The 18,615-nt window shown below is 52.5% G+C and overlaps 1 protein-coding gene across 4 annotated transcripts in view; it reads left to right on the top strand.

Moving 5' to 3' along the window:
* Positions 1-11,405, top strand: part of DRD2 (dopamine receptor D2) — a 29,375-nt gene extending 17,970 nt beyond the window's left edge. Inside the window, exons 3-9 of one of the 4 annotated variants that reach the window (XM_040085251.2) lie at positions 231-333; positions 3,270-3,379; positions 4,269-4,405; positions 4,967-5,157; positions 6,165-6,251; positions 7,029-7,218; positions 7,708-11,405. In XM_040085251.2, coding sequence (XP_039941185.1) covers positions 231-333; positions 3,270-3,379; positions 4,269-4,405; positions 4,967-5,157; positions 6,165-6,251; positions 7,029-7,218; positions 7,708-7,901 — 1,012 coding nt within the window. In that variant the 3' untranslated portion in view covers positions 7,902-11,405. Of the gene's footprint in view, positions 1-230; positions 334-3,269; positions 3,380-4,268; positions 4,406-4,966; positions 5,158-6,164; positions 6,252-6,878; positions 7,219-7,707 lie in introns of all 4 variants that reach the window. The other 3 variants (XM_040085248.2, XM_040085252.2, XM_040085249.2) reach the window with 3 other exon arrangements.
* Positions 11,406-18,615: the final 7,210 nt, after the last annotated feature.

Below are 18,615 nucleotides of genomic sequence, written 5' to 3'. Positions count from 1 at the left end.
AGGTGCAGGTCACGTCCCACTGGTTTCCATTTGTCATCATGATGTTCCATCTATTTAATTTCCTCCTACAAACACAACTTCAACCAAGCAGGTAACACCAAGCAATGCATCATCTAGCTCTAGCCTAACCATCCAATCATTAACTTATCTTTTGTTTTTCCTAGAACGCATCTTAATATAAATCCTAACCCCTGGCTGAGATGTTAACTCTTTAAAATCGTGATTCACAGGGAGAGAGCCCTGCAGACCACCACCAACTACCTGATCGTCAGCCTGGCCGTGGCTGACCTGCTGGTGGCCACGCTCTGCATGCCCTGGGTGGTCTACCTGGAGGTAAGGCCTCGCAATTGCTGGCTTAAGGATTCAGGCAGCCTGGAAATCAGCTCCTGCAGGGCCTCCTGAATTCCCCCAGAAGTGTTCCTCATGCCCTAAATACAGGTTATTTCGTTCCCTGAAGTGCAGTTTTTTTCCATTCCTGAAATTGACTTTTTTTTTTTCTGTTCCTGAAATTGTAGCTTTTTCATTCCCCAAATTGCTGGGTTTTTTTTTTCCAGGAGATGGATGTGAGAGCAGCTAGCTTGAAACCCCACTGCTGCTCTGAGGACTAAATGACAGCCCAAATGCACCAGCAATTCAGGGTCAAGAGAGAAAGGACCCCAATTTTGCATTCGAAACTCCACCATGGGTATCACACTGAAACCACATCAAATTTGCGGAGGTGGAAGGGACCCACAAGGATCATTGAGTCCAGCAATCAAAAAAAAGAAAAAATAGCAATCAAGGCCCTGTTTCTGAAGGGCTCCAGGAAAGCAATTGTGGAAACAAGATGGGAATCCGCAGCTTTTATGTCACAATATAGGGGAGAAAAATCACTTTTCACACCTCAGCCTTCAGCACAAAACCATCCAGAGTTTCCAGTTAATTTCCAGGCACTCGCTTAAGGGAGGGAATGATAACACCGGGAGGAGAGCAGGCGCAAAACAAACGCAGCGACTTGACACGGCCTTGAGAGAGCACAGTGCTAATTATCACTCGAGTTAATGATTATTTTCATGGCACTCGGAGCAGGGACAGCCCCGTGCCTCTGCTGAAGCTCATTAAGATGGCCACAGGCTGGTGGGGCCGCAGGCACTGCCTCTGGGACTTTAATGTCATTTCTATTCTATTCTATTCTATTCTATTCTATTCTATTCTATTCTATTCTATTCTATTCTATTCTATTCTATTCTAGTTCTAGTTCTATTCCATTCCATTCCATTCCATTCCATTCCATTCCTTTCCATTCCATTCCATTCCATTCCATTCCAATATATTCCGCTCCATTCCATTCCGTGCCTTTGCTCCAAATGGGTCGCGGTAAAAAAGGAATGGAATGGGAATGGAATTCCACTGCTGGAATTCCAGCAATAGAGAGGCTCCTGCTCCCTCAGGCCCAGCCAGAAGAATCTCTCAGACCCTTTTAATTTTTGCGGCAGGAGAACAAACTTCAAATGATGCGAAATTCTCTCTCCCTTTTCTGGGCTCACGCGCAGGGGTTGCTCAGGAGCCACAGCTGCCTTGATCCATGCCTTGGGACAATTTCCTCCAGGTCTGGTGTCACAGGCTTGGCCTAAAATGCAAAATCAAAATGAAACACTTAAAAAAACCCACCCAACCTTGGTGCAAACAGATCCTTTACCCCCAGATTTTGGGTGTTTCCCCAATATAAATGAAAACACCCAGAGCAAGAGCTGCTGCAGTTCCCAGCTTCTCCCAAGCCATGCCCTCAGGGAATTGGTTTTACAGAGGTTTGGATCTGGCTGGAAACCTTTGCCGTTGGGCAAATTCTCAAAGATCCCGATGTAACTGTCTCTTAAGTGCTTTTTTAATCACCGAGCATTCATCTGTCACTCAGGCTTCAATGCAGTCATTCTTCCTTCTTTATGCTGCCTATGGTTATGTATATCAGAGCAGAAATAACCGAAGAATAGATATCTTATTCATTCTATTTTCAAATGCAGCAGGGCTCTATTTTTGTTAGAGGGAAATATACTTTTTTTTTTCATCACATGTCAAACACAGCAGTCCGAATAATTGCTATTAAACTTAATTGGCAAAGTTCAGCTTCAACAGCGAGAGAAGTGAAGAGAAAAAAGGCTACTGGTGCCTGGAAGTGTTATCATTAGTTCTTTGTCTTTAGCACGTCGTGTGGAGTGTTAAAGGCTTTTCACTCTGAATTAAACTCGTTTGTTCACCGAAAAAAAAGAAAGAAAAAAATATAAAGGTGAGGAATGCCTGCCCCGATTTTTTAAACCTAGAAATGAAGGGAAGCTCCTGCTTGTCAGCTGCTGACCTTTGCTGGGTGTAACTGGAAAATTTGTCTAGGGAAAAGCTCTAAGTACAATTAGAGGCGCTTGGGAATTAAAATTAATGCATTTCCCTCCTCATTCTGCCTTAAAACACTTCCGAGAGCTGTTTAAGCTCCTTTATCTTCCCTCCTAAGCTGGAGGAGCCCTGTGCTCCCAGATGTCACTGGAACGCGAGCCCAGGTTTGGTGTTGGGGCTGCCCAAACCCACCTCTCCATCTTCCTGCCAAAATCTCCTTTGGTGCCCTGTCAGCAGCCCAGCCCCAGGAATTGCTCACCAGCCCCAGGGAATTGCTCTCCAGTCCTAGGGAATTGCCCACCAGCCCCGGGAATTTCTCTCCAGCCTCAGAAATTGCTCACCAGCCCCAGGAATTGCTCACCAGCCCCAGGGAATTGCCCACCAGTCCTAAGAAACTGATGTCCAGACGCGAGAATTGCTGGCCAGCCTCAGGAATTTCTCACTAACCCCAGGAATTTCTCACCAGCCCCAGGAATTGCTCTCCAGTCTCAGGAATTGCTCACCAGTCCTAGGGAATTGTTCTCCAGCCCCAGGAATTTCTCACCAGCCCCAGGAATTGCTCAGCAGCCCCAGGAATTTCTCACCAGCCCCAGGAATTGCTCAGCAGCCCAGGAATTTCTCACCAGCCCCAGGAATTGCTCAGCAGCCCAGGAATTGCTCACCAGTCCTAGGGAATTGCTCACCAGCCCCAGGAATTGCTCTCCAGCCTCAGGAATTGCTCACCAGTCCCAGGAATTGCTCTCCAGTCCTAGGGAATTGCTCACCAGCCCAGGAATCTCTCACCAGCCCCAGGAATTGCTCTCCAGCCCCAGGAATTGCTCTCCAGCCCCAGGAATTGCTCACTAGTCCCAGGATTTGCTCTCCAGTCCTAGGGAATTGCTCACCAGCCCCTTCTCTCTTCACAGGTGGTTGGGGAGTGGCGGTTCAGTCGCATCCACTGCGATATCTTTGTCACCCTGGACGTCATGATGTGCACTGCCAGCATCCTCAACCTCTGTGCCATCAGCATTGACAGGTGAGGGCTCTGTGCCAAACCCAGGCCCCATCCTCTGCGTGGCCACATTTTACCCGGGATTCAGAGGCTGGAAAACGCTGGGAGTTCTTTGAAGAGCAACCCAAAGGATCTGCACGAGCTCTGGGCAGGGAGTTCTGTCAGGAGGCACAGAAGCACTGGTGCTGGGAATGCAGGTGGGACTGTCCCTGCGTTCCCACGAGTTTGGTCCCTCTGTTTGCATTTGGGGGTGGTGCAGCAGGTGTTAGTGGTGTCAGGAAAATTAACCCACAAATGCCAGAGGTTTATGTGCAAAAGGAGACAGAGGAGTCCTTTTGCTTTATTCGAATAAAGGGAGAGGCCATGGGGCATTTCCCCTGGGGTCTCTCCGTTTTTTGGAGGATGCAGCCTCCTTTTTATCCCAATTTCCCGGCTGCATTTCCCTCTCTCTTTCCCCACTGGCTGAGGTACCTGAGAGGTACAGCCTTCCCAGAGTGCCTGATACCTAAAATTCCCCTTTAATGTATAACCCCCCTTTCAGTTTTTAACTCTTATGGAATTACTGGGCTTTCCCCATTGTTTCTCTCATCTTCCAACATCCAATTTCATTCATCAACAGACCTACAGTTCGTTTGTAAAGGCAAATATCTTCTTTTCCATTCCATCAGTGGAATCCTTCCCATCCTTTCTTTTACCTCTCAGTGCCAGCTTTATCTACCAGCAGACCCAGGGCTGGTTTGTAAAGGCCAACCTGTCATTCCTCCCGGGGGAAGGGGCGGAAGGAGAGCGCCGTGCCGAGCTGCTCGCCCCTCCCGGCGTGGCTGGGGCACGGGGGCGGCGCAGGGCAGGGGCTGGGCGCGGTGCCAGCCCGGCAGGGTGACACGGGGGCTGTGTGTGTGTGTGTCCCCTGCAGGTACACGGCTGTGGCCATGCCCATGCTCTACAACACCCGCTACAGCTCCAAGCGCAGGGTCACCCTCATGATCGCCGTGGTCTGGGTGCTCTCCTTTGCCATCTCCTGCCCGCTCCTCTTCGGCCTCAACAACACAGGTGAGGGCTCTGCCACCCGCAGCTGGCTGCTGGTGTCTCCCTGGGTGCCCAGAAGTCAGCCAGGAATAAAGGTGGGATCGGGTCTGAGGTGTATTTGAAGTGTTGTCTCCCACTGCCACCCCTCACTGTGTGATTCTGGGTCTGGTTCATCTCCAGCTGTTCCAGAGCAGGGTTTCAGACTCACCACAGCTGAGGAGATGTAGAAATTCACACAACACCAACCCGTGTTACCTTAATATTTGTCCACCACAAGTTCAAAACCCTTTTTCTATTAAAACACATGGAAAGGAAAGCCATGGGACAAAACCTCCCCTGAGGCAGGGAGAAAAGGACTGGCAGTGCAGGCAGCAGTTTCCTGGGAGCACTGGGTCGGACACAGCACGGGATCAGCAGTCATTGCTGCAAGGAAGCAATGGAATAAGCAGGAATTTGGGGGTGATGTAACTCCCTACAGCCTGAGGGGAGTAGGGAGGGGGAACTGCTCCCTCCCGCTTATTTTAGGAGGGAACTTACACCGCTGGAGTGCTTCAGAAAACAACCCTGAGAGGTTTTCTCTTCCAGATGAGAAGGAGTGCATCATCGGCAACCCCGCCTTCGTGGTGTACTCCTCCATCGTGTCCTTCTACGTGCCCTTCATCGTCACCCTGCTGGTGTACGTGCAGATCTACATCGTGCTGCGGCGGCGCAGGAAGCGCGTCAGCACCAAGCGCAGCAGCCACGTGCTGGACTCGGACACGCAGGCGCCCCTGAAGGTACCCAGCGCTCTCCGTCCTCCCCCTGCCCTGCTCCTCCTGCCCCAATCCTCCCTGCCCGGGCTGGCCCGAGCACCGGCTCCCCAGGGGGATGCTGTGGTCAGTTTGGGGTCCCAGTCGCACATCCTGGGTTCCCAGCTCCCCGGCTGGGGCTCCTCAGGCCTCCCTGGGGCTGCTCCAGCAGCGGATCTGCACCAGGAGCTGCTGCAGTAACCCAGAGCATTGCCCGGGGCTGGGCTGGGGCACCCAGGAGCAGAGGCTGCACCGCTGTCTGAGCCGGCCCTGCAGAATGACAGAATCGAGGCGCGGTTTGGGTCAGAAGGGACATCAAAGCCCACGGGCAGGGACACTTTCCACTATCCCACGTGGCTCCAAGCCCCATCCAACCCGACCTTGGACACCTCCAGGGATGGGGCAGCCGCAGCTCCTCCGGGTAACCTGTGCCAGGGCCTCTCCACGCTCACAGGGAACGATTTCCTGCCGATATCCAATATAACCTTCAGCTTAAGGCCGTTCCCTCGTGCCCTACCACTCCGAGCCCCTCTCCAGCTCTCCTGCAGGAGCTGTAAGGTGTCCCCCAGCTCCTCCCTGGCAAGGACAGCTCCGCAGGGATCAGCCTCCCAGAGGAACTGCGTGTGAGGGAGCCCAGCTGGGCGGGCTGGCTGTGAAAGCGCTTGTCAAAACACGGCTCTGGCAGCAGCACAGCCGCGGGACGTGCAGCGCCAGAGGCTCCAGCTCCAAACTGTGCTGCCTGGAAGGGAGCAAGGCAGGGACACACGGACACCAGCAGAGCTGCCTTCCTCTGGAGCACAGCACCGGGGCTCGCGGCCCCACCGCTGCTCCTCCTCGGCAGCTTTCCATCCAGTTTTCCATCCTGCTCGGCACCTCAGCCGCGCTGATGAATTCCTGGTTGATTCCTTTTGTATTCCCACGTGCCTCCCTCTACCAGCTTCCCCTCCCAACCCCTCTGTGCCTGTGTAACCTCTGAGCCGGTGCTTGCCCCTTAGGACAAATGCACTCATCCAGAAGACGTCAAGCTCTGCACAGTTATTGTGAAGTCCAATGGGAGCTTCCAAGTTAATAAGCGCAAAGTGGTGAGTGTTAAAGAGAAGTGGGAGCTTTCCAGAGCCTTCAGCCTTCCCCTTCTCCCTCAGGACATGAGGTTAATTTATGTAGGGTGGGAGAAAAATAAACCTAAGAGCAAAAGGTTACCGTTCAGTCTCAAAGTTTAAATAGTCTTCCCATTCCTTGGAGTGAAGCAGGGGGTTTAAGCTCACCGAGCTCAAAAAGCCAGACTAAGCTCACCTAAAGATCAGCTCTAAAAGCCATGGCATTTGAACACTTTTGTGCCTCTGATTTCCTCCTCCTCTCTGTCATTTAAATCTTGGACTGCATTGGCTTTGCCGGGTTTTGCTTGTCGATTCCATTTTTATTTGCATTCCGAAAACCTGAATAAAACCTGTGGAAGGTGGAGACAGCGTCTCCCCCATTTCGGAGCCTCTTTGTGCCAAAAAGGAGAATCCTCCAGCGCAGCTCTGTCAATCCCATCCGCCCAAAACACCCAAACACACCACAGCCCTTTCTGCAGGCAGCACGCAGGGAGGGAGAAGAGGGATTGACTGTCCTCCAACATCATCCAGCTTCACTCTGTCAGGAATGTTCGTTGCTCCTCTCTGTGTATTTACCTGTCATTATGTTGTGGACATTTGATTCTTGTCCAGGAGGCAGAGAGTCACATAGAAGAGATGGAAATGGAGATGGTGTCCAGTACCAGTCCCCCTGAGAAAACGGCCCTCAAACCCACAGCACCAAGTAACCACCAGTTGATTGTGCCAGTTGCTTCTAATCGGGGCAACAACTCTACCCTGCAGGCACCCCTGAGCAGCCCCGGGAAGGTGGAGAAGAATGGCCACGCCAAAGAATCCCACCACACAGCCAGGGTCTTCGAGATCCACTCCCTGCCCAACGGCAAGACGAGGAACTTGCTCAAGGCCGTCATCAGGAGGAAACTGTCCCAGCAGAAGGAGAAGAAAGCCACGCAGATGCTGGCCATCGTGCTCGGTGAGAGCGTGCCCCGCCTGCCCCGGGCTCCCTGCAGAAATCCCAGTCCCCATGGCCGGTGCAGGACGATTTTCCAACCCCCTCAGAATTCATTTCCCTTCACACATTGGAGGAGAGGCACAGGGTCCCTCCTCCCCAGGCATGCGCAGCTGGCAGTGCTGCACTAAAGGTGCCCAGAGCTGCCCCTCTTGGGGATGTTTGAGCTCCCAAAACAGGGGGAGAGCTGGTGGGCTTCCTGGAACAAAAGGCAGCAGAGCTCAGCAGAGCTGGCCCCTCTGGAGGGCAGAGCTTCTGCTGTGTCTGGGCTCATGACACGAGCACAGAGGCTCTTCAGTGCTGGGGTAGAGCACAGAGCACGCAAACACAGAGCTCATTCCTCTGGCAAATGTATTTTCCCCTTCTACCAAAGAGAACCTCACTGCTCTCCCGGCCTGAGAATCCGCCCAGCTTTCAGCAATCAAAACCCTCCTCTCTCCTTTTTCCCCCCAGGTGTTTTCATCATCTGCTGGCTCCCCTTCTTCATCACTCACATCCTGAACATGCACTGCGACTGCAACATCCCGCCGGCCATGTACAGTGCCTTCACGTGGCTCGGCTATGTCAACAGCGCTGTCAACCCGATTATCTACACCACCTTCAACATCGAGTTTCGCAAGGCTTTCATGAAGATCCTCCACTGCTAAAAGTCACAAACAGCACCCGCAATTTTTTTTAGGGGCGGAGGGGGAAGAGGAAGCGACGCCATTCACGCACAGCGGGGCGGCCGGCGGGGAGGGGGCAGGAGCTCTTGAGCCGGGCACCGCCCGGTGCCCAAGCACCCCGTGGGCACGGAGCAGGGTGGGAGGGTCTCTCACCCCGCTGGGTGAAACCTGGACCAGTCCCGAGGGCGCTTTGCAGAGCCACCCTCACGCTGTGTTGGAAGCGGAAGCGCAAGGATCGAGGCGCTCCCGCTCGGTTCTCGCCCGCGGCCGCCCGGCCTGGAGCGCGCTGGACACGGTGGCCACGGGGCCACCAGGAGGTAGCGCTGGCACAACTCTCACCAAAGACACGGCCACCCTTCCCGCTGGGCAGCAGAGCCAGACAGGGCCTCTGGAAGCTCCGTGCAATAGCTTTGCCTTCACCTCGAGCTGACTCACCCGGCGTTTAACTGCTGAAGCCTTCGGAAATCGAATAAAAACCCGACCCAAAAAACTTTCAGAGGTCCCCAGGTGGGTCAAGAAGGTTCTGCCACACACAGACCCTGCAGCGGTGTGAGCCTACGAGCCATGGGTGGAAGGGAGAAGGGGGCATCAGTCTCATGTCAAACCGTCGGTGTAAATAGGAATAAACAGAACGGATTCTGGAGCCCAAGCCAAAAAAAAAAAAAAAAAAAAAAAAACAGATGGAGAGAGAAACTCAAGAGAGAACCTCGTCTTGCACGGTGTCCATCCAACAGGACCCCCTCATCTCCCATCAGTGATTTCTGGCCACCAGCATCTCGTCCCCAGGCTCTGCCCAGGGTGACCCCAGGGGCGGGTGGTGAATGTACAGACGCCAGGACGCCGTGCCGGGGGAGGCACCCGCAGCCCCGGGGGCACCCTGAGCACACCAGACAGGACAGGGCTGGCTCCTCTCACCTAAACCGGGGGCCCCAAGGAGCACCTCGGCTCTGATTTGCCTCTGTCTCTCCCCAGAGAGCGCAGAATAACGTTGTGCCTAATTTAAATCCACAGTCAAGGAGATAAAACTGTGCATTTTGGAAAAAGCCAGAATAAAATCCCAAGAAAGCCCCTGCTTGGGCCAGCTCCTGCGTCTAAGCTGGACTCTGGAAAGGTCTGGATGTTTCCAGCATCCCTGACTCTCTGCTACCTATTTTCCCATGGGTTCTAGGGATTGGAAGCCCACGGGAGCATCATTTCACCGCGCTGAATCCGGCACTGCCGAGCCCACGCTGTACCCGCTACTTGTGCTCAGTTCACATGACATTCTGCAATATCCCTGTAAATAAAACACAGCAAGGTGAATAAAACGTCGTGGAAATTGGCCTGGCTAGAGATTCCTGCGGGATGTGGAGCAGCAGAGGGCTGCAATAGCCATAAGCAGGGGCAGACTCCCAGGGTGCAGTTTCCTGCTGTTTCCTAAAGGAGGGAATACACGATTGGGAGAGCAATAGAATCCCTTTTTTTTCTCTATGCAGTTTGTGGAATACTCACTCAGTTTCTGCTTCAGATGAGGTGAAGATCTGCAAAGGTTCCCTTTAATTCCCTGGATTCCCTGTATTGCTACCAGAGCGCTTTCCTGCGCTGGTAGGATGTGTCCCAGCTCTGATTCAGGAAGAGATTACCCCGAGCAGCTCCAATACATAACCTCAGCTGTTTGCTAAAACTGAAGCGGCAGTTCCCACCGTAATCCGCAGGTCTCTGTTCTAAACCCGCCATTCCTGGAACGGGCTGGAATCCAGGGGTTGTGATATTCAGCCCACAGCCTTGTGTAACATTTGAACCTGGCTCTTAGTAGCTAAAAGCTGCAAAGTTGGGAATGCCAGCGCGAGAGATCTCAGGCACACACCAGCTGTTCTTTCTTCCCCACAGTTTTAACCAAACAAATTCACTCGGTGATGGCAATCAATCCAGACTCCTACCCCAATATTCACAAAATGGTGCAAAGGCAGGAAGGTTTTGGGCAGAAAAATAGCAACAAGCTACTGGTCTATTTTTTAATGTTTTTACAAGAAAGATCCCCTTGACTTGGGGAATTAACAGGTGGGGAGCTGAACAAAAATAGCAGATATTACATACATAGACAAGAAAAGCTTTAAAGCATTTGGAAGTTGCCATAGGTGATGTTTGCCCTGTACTAAAGCCTGGTGTGAGCCCTCAGGATAAGTGGAATAATAATAATACCCCTGAGGATCACGTGGATGATACCTTAACTTTGTGCCATGATTTTACTTTGTGTCCAGCGTTGACCTGAGGAAAATCCTCATCTCCAGCTTGTGTACCTTGCTCCCAGTTTTTTTTTCCTGAATCTAGAAGCAGAACCTTATAGCTCAACCCACCTGAAGAGCTCTTCCAAAATGCCTTGGAGGGGGAAAAAAAAAGCTGCTGGAAAAGGCCTCTGCCCTTCAGGTGCACCAAAACCCCCCAGGAGGGATTTCTCCAATATCCGCCGTGAGGAATTGCCTGCAGCCCATCCTTCATCCCCAGGACATTTCAAGCTGCTCCTTGCTGACGCTGCAGGCTGAACTGTGGGAACGTGAACCTCGGGAAGGGGGCAGTGCCAGGTCTGCCCCCCTCTGCAGCAGGATTCCCCTCCCTGTGAAACTCCTGCACTTCCAGACAGCAAACCAAGCACTTTGAAACCCGGAGCTGAGCCTTCCCCTGCTGGAGACAGCGCCAGGGCTCACCCTCACCTCTGGCTTTCGCCAGAAGGAGGCAGTGCCAGGAAAGGGCAGTGTGTGCTGGGGTGGGAGCTGTTTGTAGGGACTCCTCAGAGCCCAGCAGAGTCAGCTGTGTCCCGCAGGGCTCGGGGGCCTCTCCACAGCTAAAACCTCACTGTTCCTTCCGCTCTGGGAAGTCAAAACCACCTCTGCTTCCCCAAAGACTTCTGCTGGCAGGACGTGCTGGTGATGGGAAGGGTCCTGAGCTGGTTCTTAAAAACACCGTAAGGAGAAGATTCCATTTCTTTGCTCCCCGAGAACTTCAGAGCCTTGCTCTAGCCCCTCTTTTGTGATTCCTTATTTATAATTGAAGCTTTAGTTCTGCTTATTGAGTCTTCCTGCTCCTGCTTTCCCTCCCTGTGATTCCCAGCTTGCTGAAGCCCTGGCTGGGGCTCTCTGCACCCCCAAACAGGTTTGAATTAAAAGCCAGTGAATTCTGCCTGCACTGTATTTGCTGCTTGCCTGCTTGCTCCCACTCCACAGAACTGTTTATCTTCCTGGCTGAAGAGTAAATTAACTCCAGTAGGTCTAACCAGCTTATCCAATCCCGCTGAAATTAAAAACAAAAAAAACAAAAAACAAACAAACAAACAAAAAAGGAAAACAGGAAAAATGAAGCCACTACCTCTTGTGGTGAAAATCTCCAGTGCAGACACGGCTCCCTGGGGAGTCAGGAATGTATAAAATGCCCATCACAGGTACATGTGACACCAACCAATGTCTTCATGCAGCACTGTAATTAAAGAGAGGCTTGCACAAGCCACCCTGATGTCGATCTGATTGTTTTGTTCTGTTTCACGCCTGGCTCTGAGGGTTCTGCTGCAGAGCTCAAACGCACGGAGGAAAATCTGCCTTCACATGAGACTGGGCTTCTTTCTGGCTTGCTTTTCAGACCGTTTCCCTCTTTCCTCCCTTACCCCAGCCTGTCCCTGAGAATTCTGGTGTTTGTCTTGCCTGCAGCCACGGGAATCAGACACGGGAAAGGAAAGATGCAGAGAGGCACAGACAGAAAGGAAAAGGTCTGAAGTTCCTCTCCTCCCCCAGACAGAGGTGGGCTGGGGAGGACGGCAGGAGGAAGGGGTGGAAGGCAGAGGTGGTGCCAGCCGAATTTATGCTGGAGAACATAATTATTTTATTTTGGAATATTTCGGTTTATGTCGCACTGTTTTCTCAAGGTACACGGCTTTGGTGTTTCTGCAGGTAGGCTCTCAGCCAGGTGTAATTAGCACTTTTAAAATAAAGGTTTTTTCTTCATATAAATGAAGAAGAAAAAATAATAAAAAGAAAATCCTTCCCACTGTTAGGAAAGAAAGCTGTCTGTCCATCTCCAAGGACTAATAAACTAAAATTTCAGTTTAATGGCATTTCAGATCCAAAGTTCTTCTCAGTTTTGAGCCAACACAGAATAATCCCTGCCCCAAAGCCCTCGATTTATGCAGAAACCAGACTCTCCAGGGCTGCTGAGTTCAGATGAGGCTGAATTCTCCTTGTTGGATGATTCACCTCAGTGCCACTGTGACTGAGGGAAAATCAGGAGCTCCAAGGCCCCCTCCCCTCCCCAGCACAGCAGAATAAATGATATTTTCAGATCAAACAGGACACACCAGGTTGTTTTCAGCCTGTCTGGCCTGAGCCTGGCAGGATCAAAGGCAGCAGCTCCCAGGTTCACCCTCACAGCCAAATTTTATTTCTAAGCCTGTGGACAAAAGCCATTCACAGCGCCCAAAAGAGATGAAAAGAATGATCTGCCCATCTCCTGGGGCATCTGAGTGAGTCCTGCCGCTCCAGGTGAGGCCTGACACATCCATGGGTGTGCTCTCTCCTGCACACCCAGGGAAAAAAAAAAAAAAAAAAAAAAAAGATAAAACCAGTTACTCTTGTCAAATTAACTCCCCGTCTTTAATCAAAGCTTCTTTTAATAATTCCAACTGCTCCCCCAAGTCTTTCTGACGATACCAGCCTGTCTGCTTCATAAAGAGCTTTTGACTCACAAATAACAACTTTCCTCACCAAAGAGAGAGTGATCACGGTGGACTGAACATAATTAAGGCGTCATGAATAATTAACAGACCTGGAAATGCCTTTAAAGAGACTTTAAGAAGCAAAGCAGAACCCTTTTAAAGGAGAGGAAAACATCCTGCCTCACCAAGCTGCCATGCTGGGCCCGGGGAAAAAGGAGTGGGCTAATGAGAGTGAGCGAGAACATTTACGCGGGGCAGCTCTGCCTCCCTGCTGCCATCCTCCCTGGCACGCAATCAGCCCTGATGAGCCCGCCGGGGGCACAGCACCCCCAGCATCCGTGCCGGGCCGGGGCAAGGGAGGGAACGGCGCTGGGCTGCTCCTGCCCTCTGTGAAAAGCCATTTTCGCTGGGTTTGAGTGAGCCCCGGCCTGCCAGGGGAGCGGGTGGCACAGGGCAGCAGGGGCTGCGCATCGCCCGGAGAGCTCGGGGGGCCGGGGCTCTGCGGGGATGGCGTTCAGCCGCTGTCCCCGCACTGGGGCGGCTCCCGAGGGGTAAATCGGCCCCAGAGCGCCCGGCTGAGAGGGCACAGCCTCGGCAGCAGGGCACGGGGCTGTGCCCCCCGCCGCCGGCAGGATCCGGCGGCAGAGGCGCCTCTGGAACGCTGGCTCTGCGGAACAGGCACAGGAGCCTTCATCCCTCCTCCCCATCAGCCCAGCGCAGAGAGTGCCCTGCTCAGAGCAGCCCTGAGCCCCTCGGGGGCTCTGCCACAGCCCAGCTGGCGCTGGGGACAGGAGCTGCCCCACCCTGCTCCGGCAGCCTGGGAGCCTCGGGACGGGGAATTCCTGAAGGGTGTTAAGGACGGTCAATTCCTGACCACAGCCTGCTGACCACGCTGCTTTTCCAGGCAAACAGGGGACACGGAGGCACATCAGCCTCTGGCCGTGACCTCAGGACAGCAGGACAGAGCAGCCAGGCACTTCAAGGATCCTGCTTTGCTGATATTGTGGGGTATTAATGCCGCAAACAGGGGAAAAAAATAAAAAATCAACAGAATTCAAGTGTCCTCATGGCTGTTTCTGCTTCCTATCTGCATCCAGCTGCTCCACAACCCTTTCTGAACTGCGTGCGGGGGAGATGGAAAGGGCTGCAAACATCACCTGGGAGAAAACCGGGTCATAACCTCAGCCCTCGTCACTGCATCAAACGTTCGGTTATAACCATCGTTAATATTTATTTAATAGTGCAGCCACAAGCTGATGTTTTTATTCAGGCCGTGTGAAAAAAGCGAGAAACTGACATCAGCCAGAAATGCAATCTCGTCTCCAAGCGCTAACAGCAACACAGAGAATCTCTGAGCAGCTCCTGAGTGTGAGTTCAGAGAGCTCTGTCAAATCACCAGCTGGAAAATGTACAAAGCTTCAGAGGGAAACCCAGGAGCTGCAAATCTGATTGAACAAGACAGGTTATGAGCTGGGAGCTCATCTGTGTGAAGAAATGGGCAGTCAGCGCCAGTCCAAACAAATATGTACATCTCCCTCCGAACACCTCCCTCCCCTGGGACGGCTCCCGTCAGCCACAAAAGTGACTTTGATCCGGCGCAGTTCTTTGAGGAAAGAAGCAAACCTGGCAAAGCAGCTGCTGTGGGTCCTGCAGAGGGATTTGGCCTGGCAGGGGCTGTGGTGTCACCAGCTCTGGGGTGAGCCCAGCCCTGGGGTGAGTGCACCCGGATCCGATCCCCGGCGTGAGACGTTGCCACAGCACGATGCGGTGACGGTCCCGTGACACGAAGGAGCTGAACTGCCGCCCGTGCCTCCCTCTGTGGGCTGTGTTCCCTGCCGGGGATGATGATGCTCAGGGTGAGGTTTGACCCAGAACTGAGCTGGGGGTGGTGAGCCCGGCCCGGCTGAGAGCGAAGCAGGGGCAATGCTGGTGCCGGGTGTCCCCCAGCGCCCGGCTGGCACTGCTCTGCTCCGAGTGCCACTGCAGGGGCAGGGGCTCAGCTCCCACGGGCCGCAGCCCTGAGAGCCAAAGTCACTCCGAATTCAGCTGGTGGACGCAGATTTATGGGGGAATTGTCGCGGCTGGCAGCTCGCCGAGCCGCGGTGATTGGGTTTGTGCGCGTTCCCAGCTGCTCCGGGTCACGCTCCTTCACGTGTCTGCATTGAAATGCCCACCTGGGGCTTGCAGGGAGGGCAGCGGAGGCAGGCAGGGGCTCAGGCAGTGCCTGGAACCTGTTCAGCTCTGCTTCGTGTCTGAGCCCCCCCAGCAAAGGGAACATTCAGCTCCTGGCAGTTCCAGGGTGGCTGGGCAGGAACACGAATGATTGCCTTCGTGGTAAACAAGCCCTAAATCACTTCAAAGCTGAGGCCGGAATCGCTGGGGAAGATTGCAGACAGTGAAATAGCAGGGACTGGAACGTGATTCAGAGATAGCAGGGAAAATCACAGTAAATTCTACCTCCTTAATTAAAAAGGAAAAAAAAAAAACAAAAGGCAAAAGGAAGTGTTCCATGAGTAGACTGACTGGGACGCTCTTCTTCTTCACCCATCCAGGCTGGCAGAGCTGGGAACAGGCATTTAAACCCCAAAGCCTTGGGGAAAGGCTTTGTCCCCCTGTGGGTGAATCCCACACCTCCCTGTGCTGCAGGGGAAGGCAGGAGCGTGTTTAGGGAGGAGCACGAGCTCGCTGACAGCTTTAACTCATTGGCAAAAAGCTGTTTTTGCAGCAGGACTCATCCTCCAGCTGTCTAAGCCTCGAAAATTCCCAGAGCCACGCTTATGTTTTAGGCACAATTTGAAATTTTCCTCCTCAGCCTACAAATGCAGCGAGGCCAGGCCCTGGCTCAGATTTTCCAGGGGGATTCCAGGGCTGGGCACTGACTGGAAGGTAAAAGAGGTTGGAAAATATGATCTTGGGAGGCTTTTCCCAACCTTAGTGATCCTGTGGGGCCAAGGAGATGCAGCAGGACGCCCCACGAGCTGCTCCCAGACTCCCAAAAGCAGCACTTCTCCAAGCTCACCACATTCCAGAAGAATTCCTTGTTTTCCCTGCTTTTGTCTCCCTCTCTCATGGCGGTTGTTGGTTTTTCCTTGCCACTTTTCCATGTCTGAGCGGGCTCGTGTCCTGTGGCATTTTCCAGCCTTCCCTGGAGCAGAGCGCGGCCGTGCTCAGCCAAAAGGAGCAGAACAGCAAAGAGCCACGCTCAGCTCTCCTGGGAGAAACCCTGCTGGGGCTTACAAAACAAAGCCTTAAACAAAATCAAGGCAGGGCAGCCTCAGCAGAACCTTTCTGGCAGACTGCAGTCTCTTCCGAGGCGAGAAAATTAATTCCCCGAGTGCCTTGTAAGGATTTTTTTTTTTTTTAATCTGCTTGGAGCAGATATTAAGGGTTTGCCCAAAGAATAGCAATAAAATCTTGCTGCTGATAAGAGGAACGCTGCTGTGCCTTGCCGAGGAGCGGTGAAGAGCGGTGAAAGTGCCGTGGAACGAGGCCAGAAATGCCCCAGACCTCAGTTCTGTCAAAGCTGAATTTTCTCAGTGTCTGTAATGTTTCCCTTTCATTCCTGAAGTAATGCCCTTGTAGCGCAGCGGCAAACAAAGGCTCATTTTAGCCCTTATTGCAGCTAATTACTGCACCTCCTGGTTGCTGACCCCGGCCTAATGCTCCCCTCTGCAATTGCTCCAGATGGACTCCGAGTCTTTAATGGGATATTTTCTAACCAGCGAGGCTGCTGGGGGCTATTTATTTATTTTTATATCCAGAAGAAATTCCCTGCAGGATGGGGAGCTCAGCCACGTTCCCCTGCTTTTCTCCCGGATGGTTTGGGGGTGCTCTCTGCACCTGGTATTTTTTTTTTTAAGGGAAATTCAGAGCAGGGCCGTTCCAGGGATGGTTTCCTGTTCCTCGCAGCACGCTGCTGGGGGTAGCACCGATCACAGATTCCATGATCCCCCCAGACCCAGCCCGGGCAGCAGATTTATGGCTCTGATCCTCTGAGGTGCCCTGTCGTTCTTGCAGGAGGGATGTAAATCTTTCTCCTGGGCTTTGTTTGGGTACAAAAGATTGTTTTCTCAAGGCTGCCGAGGGTGTGAGGAGCACTGAATTGCCAAAATGAGAGCTTGAACTGTGATATCTCCCCCCCAAGAGTGTCCTCACGGAGCTGAGCTCCACCTCTCACTGCCAAGGACCTCGGGCTTTAAAAAACATTCACTTTGGGGCTTGGGTTTGTGGGGCTTTTTTTTTTTTTTTTTTCCCCAAAGAAGAGAACGACTTCAGCAGCAAACTGCACAGGAGGAGAGTTCCCTGCTGTGCCCCGAGCCAGAGGAGAGGAAAGCAGCAGCTGATCAAAAGATGTGGAACTTTGCCGGGGATGAGACGCCTGCCAGGAGGAAACAGCAAGCGCTCCTCGATTCCCTTTTCCCATTACTCTAATGGAGCCGAGCTCACACCTGCACTGATAGAACGGGGTGGGGAGCTGCTTTTTGGGGGTGATAACGTGGTTTTAGCGCAAAGGGAGGGGACAGAGCCCTTCCCTGGAGCTGGATAGCCTGGGAAGGGAGCAGGGTGAATTCTGCCGGGCTGAGCAGGAGCCAGGCACGTCTCACACTGACGTCTGCCACAGCACAGAGCCTACAACCACCTCCTTGCAAGAAAAAGAAACGCTGAGAATTCACTATTCCTTCTTACATTAAAATCACTGCCTCCTACATTCACATCACTGCTGTCAGAAACATCTTGATTTTCCACACCTAAGGGGCTATGGAAAAAAACAAGGATTTCTGCTAAAAATAAGGAGGTTTTTTTCTTTCTTTCTTTCTTTTTCCCCACCACAAGCTGTATTTATTCAGATCTCTTTTCCTCTAAAACGCAGCATTATTTTAATTTTAATTTAATCCCGTATCTGCATAATTGCAGCACTGCCAAACAAACAAATCGCGGGCGCTGGGAAGCAGGAGCAATGCAAAACGTGGATTTAACCGGCTTCGCTTCCAAACATTTTCCTGTGAACATTCCCTCACAGAGGAGCCACACTTCTCACTGAAATGTCCACGTTTTGATGGCAGCAAGCAGCTCCCCTTCAAAGGAGTTTTACATCAGAGGATTGATATTTCAGTCAGATCCAGCGCGGGGAGAGCACTTAGGAAATCAATGGCAGCCGCAGGTTTCTCTGCTCGTGAAACCGGCCCCTGCTTGTGCTGATTGATTCACCCTGAGTTCCTCTGTGTGCTGTTTTTGTGGGGAACGCGAGGGGCTGGAAATCCCGTCCATTTCCCCGCGGATGTCCCGGGTAGAAATGATGGAGAGGGAATGCGGGCAGCCCGAGGGGATTTACACAGCTCGGGTGACTCCAGCAGGGAGCAGGGGTGGAACAAAATCGGCTTTAAGGGACCTTCAATTTCCCCCTCTGGTTCTCCAACTTAACCAAGGCACCAGCCCAAACCGCCCTGGGATTCTCTGCGAGTTTTGAAGAGAAATGGGTTTGAAGATTCCCCCCGTGGCTCAGGATGTCTGGAGCTGCTGCAGGACAGGGATGTTCAGGGCAGCACTCCCGAGTCATTCCACAGAATTCCCTGCCAAAATCAGCTCACCCAGGCACCTCTGGGCACCTTAAAACCACGGTTTTTGAGGTGTAAAAGTCAGCAGTTTGGATCTTTTTGAATCTAAACGAGCTGTTTAGGAAATCTCTGCCCTGCTGCTGCTCCGTGCCCTGCCAGGAGCTGCCTTGGCTGTGAACTTTGGCAGCTCTTGGGTAAGAACATGAGATAATCAGCAGCAGATTTATCAGCAGGGACAAAAGACTGAAACGGAGTTGAAAAAGGGGAAAAAAGAAAGCGGCGGGGGGCGGGGGGGATGGAGATCTGCGAATAATTTTAGAAATAAGCTGCAAGTTGCACAGTCACAAAGCGGAGGCTGGGATGCACTTTGCCAGAGTTTGTAAAGACTCATTTAATTTCTATAGAAACTGAGCAGCAAACAGGTAATTTTCTCTGCAAATTGCTTCTATCACCTCTGGAATGC

Source organism: Hirundo rustica, chromosome 23 (assembly GCF_015227805.2).
Source record: "Hirundo rustica isolate bHirRus1 chromosome 23, bHirRus1.pri.v3, whole genome shotgun sequence".
Lineage (NCBI taxonomy): Eukaryota > Metazoa > Chordata > Aves > Passeriformes > Hirundinidae > Hirundo > Hirundo rustica.
The sequence above is the reverse complement of the archived record's forward strand: the minus strand, read 5'-3'. Positions and strand labels throughout refer to the sequence as shown.